Source organism: Poecilia reticulata, chromosome 17 (assembly GCF_904066995.2).
Source record: "Poecilia reticulata chromosome 17, P_reticulata-male-v2, whole genome shotgun sequence".
NCBI classification, from domain to species: Eukaryota; Metazoa; Chordata; class Actinopteri; order Cyprinodontiformes; family Poeciliidae; genus Poecilia; species Poecilia reticulata.
In genome coordinates this window covers 13,885,407-13,900,049 of record NC_088846.1, presented here as the reverse complement: position 1 = coordinate 13,900,049, position 14,643 = coordinate 13,885,407, and the positions used below count along the sequence as shown (strand labels likewise).

The following is a 14,643-nucleotide window of genomic DNA, read 5'->3' as shown; positions in this document are numbered from 1 at the left end:
GAAAAATGTCTTCCATATATAGGAGCTCCATTCAGATTATCATTTAAACACTAATTATAGATTTAAAGTCAACACTTATGGTTTATTGCATTTATCTTATATGGCATTTTACTCGAGCGTGGGTATTTTATAAAATTTTGTTGCATGCTTCATCTCCTCCCAAAAAGAATGGGATTCGGCCACACCCTGCATTCTTTACACATTGCTTCACTGTTTGTTTAATTCCCACATACTTACAAAACCAGGGTGTGTGTCTGTGGGTGAGAGACAGCGAGTTAGAGGGGAGCGCGATCAGGGCGGGACGTGTTTTTACAACTTATCATCAAACAGTCAGCCCAGTAGCCGGTGGGATTATTGTTCCCAGTTTGGCCTGTGTGGATATCGCCTGGTCTGATCTCAACAGGAGAAGCACAGGCTTCCACAGATAACACAAAAACATGACCTGGAGTGAACCCCGAAGAAGAAAGAGGTCGTCGGTGATCTTAGGAAAACGTCATAGCTACTGGTACATGTTTGTTTTATTTTATTTTTTTATTTTTTTGACTAACAGATTAATATTTATATTTTCTCTGCTCACAACCTGAATTCACTCCTGGGAATCGGCTCACGACGCTGGTGAATCATTCGGAAAGCGCGTCGTTGTAAGCATAAACAACGACAGGCTGTAAAGAGTGAATAAGAAGAGGTTATTCACTCTTTACATCCCCATTATTGCCACCGATTTCCTCAAAGCATCCCCAGTGTGGCTGCGCTACACATTTCAAACATTTCATTTGCATGATTTCATTTAAATTGCATCAGCACCACAAGATAATATTCTCTTTTCGGTTTTTGCATCTCATAGTGGAGTCAGTCGGCGCATGGAAATATTGAAGACGACACCTCCATCATTTGTTTTCATTGAGAGTGACCTTTTTAATTACTGGCGTGGACATGGAACAAATTGGGCTGGTGTACAGACACACAGATGCATTTTAACTAATTATGGCTGCAAGGCGAGTAGTGATTTCTTCTCTGACTGTCTCTGTCTGCCAGTGATCAGGCAGGCTGCTCCGTTGCTGTGGACACCATCTGTAGCTACTCCTCAAGGCCGCTGATGTCACCATAACAGACACAAACACGGCAGCGTCTTCCTTTCGTCTCAGTCCGCATCACTTTCCTGCGCTTGACTGTCCCCACCTTTTTTTAATCACTCCTTCTTTTTCTGCAACTTCTAAGATTTCCCTGACGCAGCCTCGTGCCGGCTCGCAGGGTTGCCGTGACTCCCGCTTTCTCTCGTTCTCGTCACAGTCAGACTGGCGTTTCCTATTCTGGGCCCAGACTTACTTATTCAAAATGGCTACCTGTTCTGGTAGCAGGCATTTTCTTTGAACATCTCGACTAGATCAGGTCTGGTTACTTGGAATCTTTTTTTTGTTGTTGGCGTTGTTGTTGTTGTTGTTGTTTTACTCATTCACATACGCTGCTCCAGTTGCCAACCCTGGCAGTCAGCCGTCGAGGTCATGTGGGGTGAACGCAACATGATCTTTTATGTCTTTCCAGCCCTCACCCCTCCCCCCCTCCACACACACCACATCGAAATCACACCCACACTTTCCACCCCTCACCGCCTATCATTTTTATGCTTTGGACTACCTGCTTTCAACTCTTTTTTTTTTCTCCTTTTTCATGCTCATGCACAGATCTTCTGCCACAGACCTGCACATCTCAGCATGTGGCTTGTCATAAAATTACATTTACTCGAGCACCGAAAGGACTGTTATGCAATAATAAAAACATTTCATATTCCTCTTCAAAAAAAAAAAGCTGGGTATTTCAAATTAAGTTAGGCATTTTCCTATTTCCTGAAATTACAGGAGAAAATCACTGGTCTTTGTTCAATATATAAATACATGCTGTTATTTAGATTTATACAATGCCATGTCAAATTATTAATGCAACTTGAAGAGTTGACTATTTTGTCATGTTAAAACCACAAGCTTCAATATTTTTATTGCTATGATAAACCCACTGAAAGTGATGAATACTGTAAAGTGGCTAGAAAATGATACATGATTTTGAAAAATTATGCATTTCTTCAAATGCACTGCATAACTTCACATATATGTATATATGGATACATATATCCAGGGGTGAAAGTAGTTTTAAATTCTTGGGGGTACTATGACAAAAAAAAAAAATAAAAAAAAAAATATATATATATATATATATATATATATATATATATATATATATATATATATAAAATTTTATTTGAAATAAAATATATGGATTTTATTTCAATGTCATTTGTGAATGTTAGCTTCTCATTTTCAAAAGTGGAGCTATAAAGGTTGAAAAAGGTTATTATTTTGGAGAAAATCTCATCAACGTCAATATTTCCACTAAATAAGAGGCAAACAAATTTGTTTGATAAAGGAAAAACTTCTCAGACTCTGAGCCCGACAGCACCAAACTATTTTCTATATCAGACAATTAATTTAATTTCACATAATTATCGCGGTAGAAGCCATTTGTTTGTTAAATACTTCATGAAACATATTTACCGTGTTTGATGTTTGTTGTAAATGACGTATACTCAAAGAACGAGGTAATTAGTCCAAATTTGTCGTTTATTGAACGTTCAGAAACTACAGCGGCTGTGATGCGCCACAGCAAAGGTAAAGAAAGGTAAAGCAACCCGAACAAATGATCAACTCGAAACCACTCACACCTTTTTACTCTCCGCCTCTGTCATTTAAGCACAACCGTTGCCATGGCAACTTCCTGCACCCCAGAAGCTGACCCGAGATTATGTTAAAAACATAACAATCAGTCCGTTACAATATTAGGTTTGCAGGTTTAATTTTTATTTTGCGATTATTAATAAGCGCTCCCCCGAACACAGCGGTAGTTGATTAGTTAATTTTAAACTCCTGCTCTGCTCGTTATTTTGATAATGGAACCGAAACGCACAGAATTGCGCAACAACTTGTTGAAACAATAATCACTGAAATTATTATTGTTGTTGGGTCATTAATTTGAGCACGTTATGTTTTTTTGTTGTTGTTGTTGTTCTTTAATAAAATTACAAACGTTTTGATAAGGAGCCAGAGGAGGACGTGCTGGTCTCAGCCTCCTGGCAGCGTTTAGTTTGTCTCCTAATGTCGAGATCGATTCAAAACCTTCCGCGATCGACATATCGCCCTGCTGCTCTAGCAAAGCACGAACAGTTCAGAAACAATATGAAATGAGAAAAAAAGCTATTTATTAACTGATTATGTCGTGCTTTAGATTGTTCTTGAAAAACTAATCAGTCACGGCTGATCAGGGTGAACTCACAGCTGCACGGTGAATCCATTGACTTTTTTACAAGAGAGAGCCGCTCCTCTCTTGAGGGTACTGTGTACCCCCGCTAAATCTTTTAGGGGTACGCAGTACCCTTCCGTACCCCCTTACTTTCACCCCTGAGTATATCTGTACATACATGTGTATTTCATATGTATCCAGCGCAGCCAACTGACTTCTGAAGCTACGTGATTATAATGCTACAGTTGTCCTGAAGATTTATTAATGAAAATTAGTAAAATTCAAATGGCATAATGAAGACTAAAGAACACAGCAGGCAGATATGTAGTTGTGCTTAAGGGGTTTAAGGCAGGGTTAGGTTACAAAACAATATACTAAGATTCAGTTGTCTTGCATAAATAATGTTCATTCCAGGATCAGGAAATTAGAAAAGTATGCCACAGCTGCAAAACTACCAAGATAAGGTTGCCTGTCTGAGCAGGTGGGCGTTATTCAGAGAAGCAGTGAAGCGGCACATGTTAGATCAAGAGAAGCACCAGAGATCCACCTCTCAGAGTCTGTTGACAGGACAAGAATTGGTCATGCACTCTACAAATCAACCCTTCATGGAAGAGTGGCAAGACGAGAGCCACTGTTGAAAGAAAGCTATAAGGTGTTCTGTTCGTCTAGGTGAGGACACCACTAACACGTAAAACAAAGGTAAACACCATACGAGGGCGAAACGTGGCGGTGTTCTGCACAGAGGCAGCAAAGTTGGTCAGATCTTATACTGAAGGTGAATTAAGGTAAATTCAGGGCAACCTTGTAAGAAAACCTGTTGAAGACTGAAAAACACTTGAGACCTGGACCTTCCAGCAGAATACCAGCCCTCAGGGTGCACAACCAGCGCTACACTAGATATTCATGTGTTAACAAGTTCAGGCTTAATTGCAACTGTGAAAAAGATTGCAAAACTGGTGTTCGCAAGTGCTCCCCATCCAATCCGACAAAGCTGAAACTATTTTGCACGAAAAAATTTGAATAAATTTCACTCTGTAGGTGCGGAGGGAAACACAAAAAGACTTGCAGCTATAAATGTACAAAAAGCTGGTTCTTCAAAGTACTAACACAGGAGGGTAAACAAACCATGCTACAGTATTTTTACTTGTGAATATTTTAAAGTATTTTCTTCCTTTTCACTGTTAGGCATTAGTCTGTGTATATCTAGCACACATAGAACATGTGACTGTGAGATGACACAATTTTAAATGGTTTGAACAGTATGGATACTTTTGCATAAAAACTTTATGTCCGTATTTGTCAGTACATTTTTTTTTGTTCATTTTCTTACATTTCTTTCATTTTCTTTCGTTCTCGCAACACGGGAAGTTACCTATGAGTTAAATTGTTGGCTGTATATTTCCCTTGAGCTAGTTTTAGTTCCACAGGCACATTTTTTATTTAGTGCAGTAGGAGGGCAGGTTGTCTAAATATTAAAGCATCAAGCATATTTTTTTCTCTTTATGTGGTCTGCTTTCTACATTAGTCTAACATTTTTGGCACTTAATTAGAGCTGGGGAATGTAAACAGTTTTTGAACCAGATTTTGCGCTAGAATGGTACGTGACAGGTGCCATCATTTCCCACTTCCTTGAAGATTTTATCAGGAAACAACCCACATCAAGCTGTAATTTATAATCCAAGCAGTGCAGAAGATCACAGGGCCTGTATATAGAGGTCCATAAATCCAAGTCCATGAATTCTTAATTGGTGTCAGCCTGCCATTAGCCGCACATGCCGCAATGTCCTTAAAAGGAAATCCAGGAAGAGCCAGAGACGGCAGCTTTGAGCAAACAGAAAAAAATATATAACACCTTAAAAACACCTTAACCGTTTTACGGTCACCCTGTTTTGCCTCAATAGTGGTTCTTGTTTATCCTCCCGCCTCCGCACCTGTCTGGTTCTCCAGTGTCAGTGAAAGTAAAAGAAGACTGAAGAGTGGGATATAGTCACGTCAACGTGTAGAGATAAATCCCAACTCTGTCAGCAAGAGATAGGTGCCACAGTTAGATAAGCCCTGCTGCTGGCCTGAAAGTAAACACACACCTTTAATACATTGTGGACCTGGTCGTGAGTGTGTGTTTTCGTGCATATCGGACGCTGGTCATACGAGCGTTACTTCCAAAAGAATGAGCTCTCGAGTGCACAAAAAGCATAAATGTGTACGCATCCTTGGGCCTTCTGGCTGGGTGATTCTAGAAACTGAAAGTATAGAATGATATTTGCTACAGAAAGCAGAATGTGATCTCTGTCCTAAATAATTAGCCAGAAGCTTTGATGGGTCGACCTCTGCGTGACTCCTGGGATAATGTAGACGGGTCATATGAGCACATGAGTATTTTTGGTGTCAGACATGTTGTGTGCCTTAAACTAGATGTCTGGAGAAAAACAGCACTGTATGTCAGTCATGACCCCTTGAGGCTGTTGCACACATGCTCACATGTCCCAGCTGGGACCGACAGAAATAGCAAGCTGTTAACAATTAGTGACAGACTGAGCCCAACTTGAATGTAACAGTCTGTCATTGACCAGATGTAATTTGTTTGAAACTGTGTAATGTCTTTTGTTTTTTTTTACTAACGATAAATGCAGCAGAACTTGATATGTTGGTTTTCGTCATGTTTGCATAAAATATGGGCTGTTGTGGGTTCTGAAAGATCTGCTGATAGTTACAGAAGATAAATGTTTATCATATTTATTATTATCATTTTGGAGAAAACATCTGCTGTGTTTGAATACAGCTGTGACTCATTAGCAAATTTTTTATTTATTTATTTTTTTCCCCGTATTTTTATTTCGTATCTTTGTCACCTCCTTAGGAACTTTGCACTTGTTGTGGATGCAGTTCATCCGACCGTACCTGCATCACTCATGAGTAATACCGAATGTTGACACTTCTGTTTTGTTTTTTGTTGTTTTTTTTCCGTCTCAGGGCCGTTGTTCCAGGGAGAACTGCAAGTACCTGCACCCTCCTCCCCATCTAAAGACCCAGCTGGAGATCAATGGCAGAAACAATCTGATTCAGCAGAAGAATATGGCCATGCTGGCCCAGCAGATGCAGCTTGCCAATGCTATGATGCCCGGCACGCAGCTACCCCCCATGGTAAGAGGACAACACGAGTCTGAAATACACCAAAGCGACTGCACAGTGACGCTGTAGTGACGTGGAAGAAAAAGAAAATACGATTGTCATTATATTTTTTACAAATGAAAATCCAAAAAGATGGCATTCACTTGTATTCAGCAACATTGCGACACAACTTTGTTGGCTTCTGAAGCCGACGACAGAAGCCAAAGAAGATGACACGGAATTTTATTTAGAGGTATCAGTTTTAAGGATGCTAAAAACAACAAATGAATGTTGAACTTTTCATATTTAATTTTTTTTTGTTTTGTTTTGTTTTACAAAATGTTAAAACCATGGATCGTTTACTTCCCTTAATTGTTGGCTACTCTGTGTTGGTCTTTTGCATAAAGTCTCAATCAAACATCATCAGATAAACAACGACATGGGAAGCTGAAGTTTGTGTTTTTAAGGTGACAAATAGTGAAAAAGTTCAAATATAAACTTTTTTCATAAGGCCTTCCATGTAATTTCATCTCTCTTCAGCTGTTTTTGTTATTAGTTTGTATATTTTCTCAGACAGAAGGCTTGTGAATGCAAACATTCTCACAATCAGAGTTTTTTTTTTTTTTTACCTTTTGTTTTGTTCCTGCTCCAGCCCATGTTTTCAGTGACACCAGGCCTGGCGACCAACGCCAGCGCAGCAGCAGCTGCTGCCGCTGCAGCCTTTAATCCCTACCTGAGCCCTGTGTCTCCGAGCCTGATGCCTCCGGAGATCCTGCCCAGCACCCCCGTGCTTATGGCCTCCAGCCCCACCGTCAGCCAAGTTCCCAATGCTGCTGCTGCCGCAGCCCAGAAACTGCTGAGAACAGACCGGCTTGAGGTAACAGACAAAACAATAGGTGCAACCTATTTATTTCTCATCATTTTTGTTTTCAAGGGAAAATGCTTCTGTTAGAAGGCAATCTACTGTATACCAGTAAGATGTTCACTTTAATCAAATGTACTTTATGCGGTGGGTAAATGTGAGCATCACAAGTTTAATGGAAGATAAAACACAAAAAATGGGACTCTTTCTACTCAAAGGCCCAAGTCACAGGAGAAGTTGACCTTCATGTCCCTGCTGCTGCTGTTGCTGCCGTCTTCAGGTTTTTCATGACTGAAATCACCAGAAGAAATTCAGATTTGTGTGGAAATTGCTTTTGGTTGAGCAGAAAGCACCAACAGTTTCCAGGCTACCAGTAACTGCAAAAAAATCAGCAAAGAACTGACTCTTAAAAAAACACAGAAAATTATCTACAATCTCTTATGTTGAAAAATCTTCAGTATTGCACTTGCAGATTTAACAAATTTATACCTCTCAATCTTGCTCATGTATTAGTTAGAAGAAGAAGCATGCACAGCAACATTTCTATTCAATTCAGGTTAGGTGCTAAAAGAAGCAGCAGCATTGGGAAGAAGCTCTTATTTTAAAGAAAGTGCTGCCCTCTACTGCCTCAAAGGTAAACTTGAGAAGCTTCTGAAGATTAAACTGTGAATGTCGTATTTGTTCATACTGGAAAAATGTTTACCTTTAATAACAAACTGCATTAAACCACAAAGCATGTTGCCTACACAAAGTCTCCCCTCTCCACTTAACGGTTTTACTTAAAATCTCTTTTGAATGCCTAAAATCCTACTTAACCTCTGCTTTAAGCAAGTGTAACCATCAGTAATGTAACAAAGGAAAATAACATTAAGAAATTGGTAGATGTTAAATGTATTAATCCAAAAATACAGTTTTAAGACCAAAACTCTTTAAAAATGTAATACAACAGGAAAACTAGCACATACCACTAAGTGTTCCACTACTAAATGGGTTCACTATAATATTTAAAATTTTTATCTTTACACATTTAACCAAATAGAAATAATTTAAATAATGATTTTGTACCCTGTACTGTATAATTCTCTGTTTATTAGAATCTGTTATTAAGGAGAAAAAGGTGTCTGTCCTGCACAATAAACAATTTATTACTGATTCATTTTTTATAGCTACAAATCAATATCAAAGCAACAGTAAATAAATGTGTAACAATTAACGTAATTATAACCTTAATAATCAATATGTTAGATACTTTTAGTAGCAGTAGGAAGCATTTAGATCATGTCGTACATGTTTGTTTTTTTAACTTAACTACTTCGCAGTGTTTTGATTTTGACGTGGATGCTATTTAACTATTCTCCCTCTGACTCATTTAGGTGTGCCGGGAGTACCAGAGGGGAAACTGTGCTCGGGGGGAGGGCGAGTGCCGCTTCGCTCACCCTGCAGACAGCACCATGATCGACACCAATGACAACACCGTCACTGTGTGCATGGACTACATCAAGGGCCGATGCACCAGGGAAAAGTGCAAGTACTTTCACCCCCCGGCCCACCTGCAGGCCAAAATTAAGGCCACCCAGCATCAGGTGAACCAGGCCACGGCTGCCGCGGCCATGGTGAGCGTTCTCTTTCAGTACGGTCGCACTCATTCAAATTCAGAAAAGACAGAGAGAGAGAGAGAGAGAGGTTTTGTATTTGCTAGCAAGTCTAGCTGTGTTGAGCCAAAGTTAATCACCTTCATGTTTGAACGTGTCTCGCCTTCCTAATTGGTTGTTGTGTAACATTTTCAGTTCTGCTTTTGCCAGGTCAAATATTAAAAGGTCTGCATGTTGGTGTGGGTAAAATCTGCTCTGTGCTGGATGACATGAAGAAGGATGAGACAACAGTGTACTGTAACCAGGACTACTGTCATGTCAAGCGTTTTTTTTGTTTTGTTTTGTTTCTTTCTTCCTCATTTGTCAAACCGTTTGCTTCGTTCCTTGTTCATCTCATCTCAGACCACGAGCAGAGAGTCCAGTTCCTTTTCTGTCCGTCTCTCTCTGCCTGGCCTCCTTTATGACTCCATTGTTTCTGTTGTTCCTACCTACAACTTCTCTTCCTCTTGATATTATTTGAAACGATTTCATTGTGCCTTCTGTCTTTTCCTGCTGTGACGGTGCCGGTGAATAGTAGCGCAGCCACACGTCCCGTTTATCTCCACGTGCTTTTTAGTGGTACAGCAGTACAGAGAACATGGGGGTGAATCAGTGTAATGTCGACTTGACCATGACGTGCACAGTGAAGCGGAGAAATGTGAATTTACACCTCTGTACATTTTTTTGCTGTTTATTTGCTGAGGCTCTTTTCAAATGATGGTTGAATAATTTTCTGTTTTCATTTATTCCTGTGTGAAAATAACCACTGTAGTCCGGTAGTTATCATCTCTCTGATGATGATTTAACTGTTGAGTAGTAGAGCTAATGTCCACACTGTGCATGCCTTAGCCCTGTTATCCCCTTTGTATATTGCATTCCAATGATTTGTTTTTTTATTTTTGTTTTTTCTCACCTATACCCAAACTGCACTGCTGCCCCCATGATGCACCTCTGCTTGCTGGTTTATGTTAATGCGCTTGAACCCCATTGGCCCATTGCCATCATGTGCTCGCTGCCTGCTAATTAAGACTCAGTCGGCTGTCAAATCACTGAAGCGACCCCTCGACGCAACCTTTGACCTGGTACTATGACCTTTCACCTTTTAGCTTGGCACGCATGTGGCTTTGTTGTGCAGCAGTGTTTTAACCAAAGATACTTAGCTTTTTGTTGTTTTGTTTTGTTTTTTTTTTTGTTTTACAATGTTCGTCTCAGTGCAGTGTGTGTTCTTCTTCTTCTTCTTCTTGTTACTCTATAACTGCTGCTTGTGATACAATGACTGTGGCCCGTTAAGAGTTCAAACGGTTTGTGTCAAACTTGCAGAAACACAAATTCACTGTTGCAGATTGTGGTAAAGAGCCACAGTCATTTCATCGCCTGCAGCCTGTCTAACAAAAGTTAGCGAGGGCGAGGGAAGTAGAGCTTCTATTAAAGTGGCATGGCTTCAGTCTTGTGTCTAAATGTCAGTGTCAATCAAATGTGTGCATGTCTGTGTTGCTAGTGCATGGGTAATGGATCTGGGTGGGGGCTAGGCTAACCAAACAGGAGTGATCCCACATTAACAGGTTAGTTGTAACAAATGATAGTTCACTCATATCTTGATCTTGACACTAATCACCAGAAGTCAAGAATGGCCTAATGCCAAGACGTGTAGAGTGTTACGCCTTGCAGTTATTTTTTGTTTTTTCTTGGCTTTAAACCATTTTTGATAGATTTTTTTTTTCTGAGAGTGAACCATCACTTAAACATGGTTTACACAGTTTATCATGGAGCTAGCAGTGCAGCCTCCCTTTCTCTGTGCTTACTACCTGTTCCACCTCGTTAGCAGCCTCATTGTTTTAATGGTTAATGCTTGCTTTATTAGTCAGCCTTATGTGTGTAAAGTTAATAATAAAGCCTTTTTTTATTAATATGTAAATGCCTGTCAGCTCATAGCTCCAGTAGGCATCATGCTCCTGCTTGTGTAGTATTTGTGTCAGACTGCTGCTTGCTTGCTACTGATGATATGATATTGTAATTGTTGTACACACAAAGATGTTGTGGCTCTGTTTCTCTGATGTTCTCTAACGTTTTTTTCTTGTTTTCTTCCCTGTCTTTGCCTCTTTCTAACACACCTTCTCTAAATTCCACACACCTCTCTTTCTGTCTATCTCTGCCTCTTTTTTTTTTTTTCCTTTTCACTGTCCTCCCTCCATGTGGACGGGCAGGGCATCACTCCTAGTGTCATGGCTCCCCTCCCAAAGCGGGCGGCTCTGGAGAAGGCCAACGGGGCCGCAGCCATGTTTAACACTGGCATGCTTCAGTACCAACAAGCCCTGGCCAGCATGCAGTTTCAGCAGCAAGCTGCTTTCCTCCCATCAGGTATGGCTCCCGAAGCAATCAGCCAGTGGATGGTGGATCAGTCTAACCTGGCTTCTTTGCTTGGCTGGGGTTTGGCAGGGTGATCGATTGCAACACAGCTCAGTTCGGTCATAAACAGTTCAACTATTTCATCAGACAGGAGGAAATTACAGAACTGAGTTAACAACAACTTCCACTTTGAACCAACATAGATTCATATGTTGTTAAAGTTTTTGTAGCACTTGAATTTTTTTCACATTTTGTTACCTTAGAACGATATACTTCAGTAATATATACACTGCTCAAAAAAATAACGGGAACACTTTAACATTTAAGTGAACACTGAAGTGTTCCCTTTATTTTTTTGAGCAGTATATATAGCCTATATACAAATGCAAGCTAAACCTTGCAATATATATATATATATATATATATATATATATATATATATATATATATATATATATATATATATATATATATATATATATATATATATATATATATATATATATTGTTGTAATGTGACAAAATGTTGTAAAGATTAATAGAAATGTAAATTTGTGCAAGGCACTGCATGTGTCTTGTATTGTAGTTTAAGAGGAAGGGCCTAAATACATGCTTTATGTTTTGTGTGGCATTGCATGGCCTCTGTGAATTAAGATGGGATTTTAATCTCTTTCTTCTGACTAATTACCTTAATTAAACTGTGGATATCTATGTATAGAATTTAGTGTAACAATGATTTTAACTAAATACGAAATTAACCACCCTAAAAGATATCAAACTGTGTAATAGTCCATGGGATGGGGTCAAACCATGATTCTGGGACTTTGCTTTGGGCTCAATGCTGGAATGTGTATTTGATGTTCAATGATTATAATGATTCTCCTCCTATTATGCTTAGCAAATTACAAACTCTTACACTACCCTGCAGACAAAAGTCTCAGTCACATCTGCACCTTCTCCAGTCACTGATGTCTGTGTTTGAGAAATATTAACTTTTTCTCCCACGTTATCTCTCCCTTCCCTCTAACGAATCTTGTGATGGGCTGTTTTGATTTCTCTTCCCTACCCAATCCACTTCCTGTTGCACTGCATGATGGGCAGGCTCAATATTGTGCATGACACCTGCAGCCAGCGTTGGTAGGTTCCAGCTTTTCCTTCTTCAGTTGTTTTGTTTGTTTTTTTGTTTTTTTTGTTTCCTTTTCTGTAACCTGGTGTCTTTGAGTCACTGGTCATCAAAATCAAATTGTCCATTAAAAATTGCTTGTTAGAATTAGAGCTCAATATCGATTTTGGTGACCCGAGAGTTGCTGTTTTAGCTGCGTAAAGACGCGAGTTCAGACCTGAAACATGAGTCCACACAATGAAAAACGAATAGTGTGAAACAGAATTTTGTTTATCAGCTGAATTCAGTAGCGGATGCTTTGTTAGTTCCCCTGTGTGCTCATAAACTGCTTGAACAGTCGACTTCCTGCTTGTTAAGAACCTTTTTTTGGCCGTCCTAACTTGACTGACCCACTTTTTATACCTAAAGAATACTAAAGGGAGTTCAATTATAACTGGCCCCTTCATCTCCTCTGCTGTAGTTATTTCATTATTAAGCATCATGCAACAATAAATTTTAGGTGAACTTTTAAAGTTACGTGGGCCAAGAAAATAAAGCACAATCGAATCACTTCAATTGTAACAATATACTCAAATATGCATTCAAGTCTTGGCAGAGAGAAGTCAGGGGAACTAGTTAAATCGAATCCCACTTGGGCCCAGCCCTCCCCCCTTACCCCCACCCGCTCACATTTTCCTTCTTTTTATTTGCCTGGTTTGTATGTGGCTCCTCTGCTCCTCTGTGTATTTATGCTTACATGATTTTCCCTCCAAAAAAAAAGTTCCCATGATGCACGGTGGTTCTCCAGCCTCTGTATCTGCAGCCACCACATCTGCCACAAGCGTTCCCTTCGCAACTGCCTCCACCAATCAGGTTTGCACCTCTACCACCATCTATCTATCTATCTATCTATCTATCTATCTATCTATCTATCTATCTATCTATCTATCTATCTATCTATCTATCTATCTATCTATCTATCTATCTATCTATCTATCTATCTATCTATCTATCTATCTATCTATCTATCTATCTATCTATCTATCTATCTATCTATCTATCTATCTGTGCACATTGATAGAGTTGGAATGCTTGTGTCTTATAATGGGTGGGTTGGGTAGAAAGCAGTACTCCCTCTTGTTGGCCTACACTTGTCCAACATGCCATATTTAATGTCTTAACACATTATGACGAAGCGTTTCTTTTGGCTATATTCGTTAACTATAAACATAATCATTTTTTTTCCCTTAAAGTATCTGATGTGTATTTATTCTGTGTCCTCATTGTAACCTTGATTTTTGTCCTTTCCACCTTTGAGGACTCTTCCTTATCAAAGTTGACTACCAACGAATACATGCAATTGGTATGTATGAGGTAGTTCTCTTTTTTGTTCATTTATTTAATTTTTGATTTTCTATATTTTTGAGAGCCTTTTTGCACAGCTTTGTGCAACAGTCACTGTCTGTGCCCCTCTGGTGCTTGGCTTACTTTTGTTTTTTTGTTCTTGTTATTTTTTGCAGCCGCTTCCAGCACATAAAGCAAAGCTCTACCATTATCTTTGTGTTTAAACGCTGGACTTTATTAGTTTTTTGTTGTTTTTTTAAGTTAAAAAACAGTATTGCAATGTTGCAACATTCTGATTGAAATTTTGCTAGAGGTGAATTACACGTAATTTAAAGTTTTTGGCAAAAGAACTAAGAGTCAGTTAACATGTCATGCATTATTACATGTTTTCCGCATCTGATTGAGGTGTGGAGGTCAACAACATGGAGGACTTAGATTTGCATGGGGAAAGCCACCTAACTGAGAGCTTCCCATCCAACCCTCCCTCATCTCACACTTCCTTTAAGTCACCCTCTTCCCACCCCTGCTAGTGTGTCTTGATTGAACTATTTGTCCTTGGTATGACAAACTTGCATCGATTGTGCCCCCCGAATGTAGCAGTAAGCTTGTCCTGTCTCCTTAACTTTGTCTCCTTTCAGCAGCGAGCTCATCTCATAGAGAGAGGATGTGGTTACATTGCACTGACCTGTTTGTTTAGAGGCCAATGCTCACTTTGTGTGTTTTCGATTTGACATGCTTCATATGATCTCTGTTTTCTGTCACCAGATTCCAATAATATCTGCAGATCATCTGAGTAGTCACAAGTACTTGACTCAAATGTAGTTCCTCTTAAAAACAGTGAGTTTCTATTTCAGTGCTTCTATTCTGTCTATTCATTCCAGGTTTTTAAGCTTTTGTTGTGTGACTCGCTTTAGCTCTGGTTTCAACTCCATGGCTGTAGAGTGTTGGTTAACATAGTGTTT

General features: G+C 39.5%; 1 protein-coding gene across 18 annotated transcripts in view; it reads left to right on the top strand.

Moving 5' to 3' along the window:
- mbnl1 (muscleblind-like splicing regulator 1) overlaps nucleotides 1–14,643 on the top strand; it is a 47,153-nt gene that overhangs the window by 28,345 nt on the left and 4,165 nt on the right. For 5 of the 18 annotated variants that reach the window (XM_008433776.3, XM_008433778.3, XM_008433775.3 and 2 more), the window contains 9 exons: nucleotides 6,259–6,429; nucleotides 7,049–7,273; nucleotides 8,632–8,871; nucleotides 9,918–9,971; nucleotides 11,094–11,247; nucleotides 12,337–12,372; nucleotides 13,119–13,210; nucleotides 13,656–13,700; nucleotides 14,447–14,518. In XM_008433776.3, the coding sequence (XP_008431998.2) occupies nucleotides 6,259–6,429; nucleotides 7,049–7,273; nucleotides 8,632–8,871; nucleotides 9,918–9,971; nucleotides 11,094–11,247; nucleotides 12,337–12,372; nucleotides 13,119–13,210; nucleotides 13,656–13,700; nucleotides 14,447–14,503 (1,074 nt within the window). In that variant the 3' untranslated portion in view covers nucleotides 14,504–14,518. The remainder of the gene's footprint in view (nucleotides 1–6,258; nucleotides 6,430–7,048; nucleotides 7,274–8,631; nucleotides 8,872–9,917; nucleotides 9,972–11,093; nucleotides 11,248–12,336; nucleotides 12,373–13,118; nucleotides 13,211–13,655; nucleotides 13,701–14,446; nucleotides 14,519–14,643) is intronic. The other 13 variants (XM_008433780.3, XM_008433782.3, XM_008433781.3 and 10 more) reach the window with 13 other exon arrangements.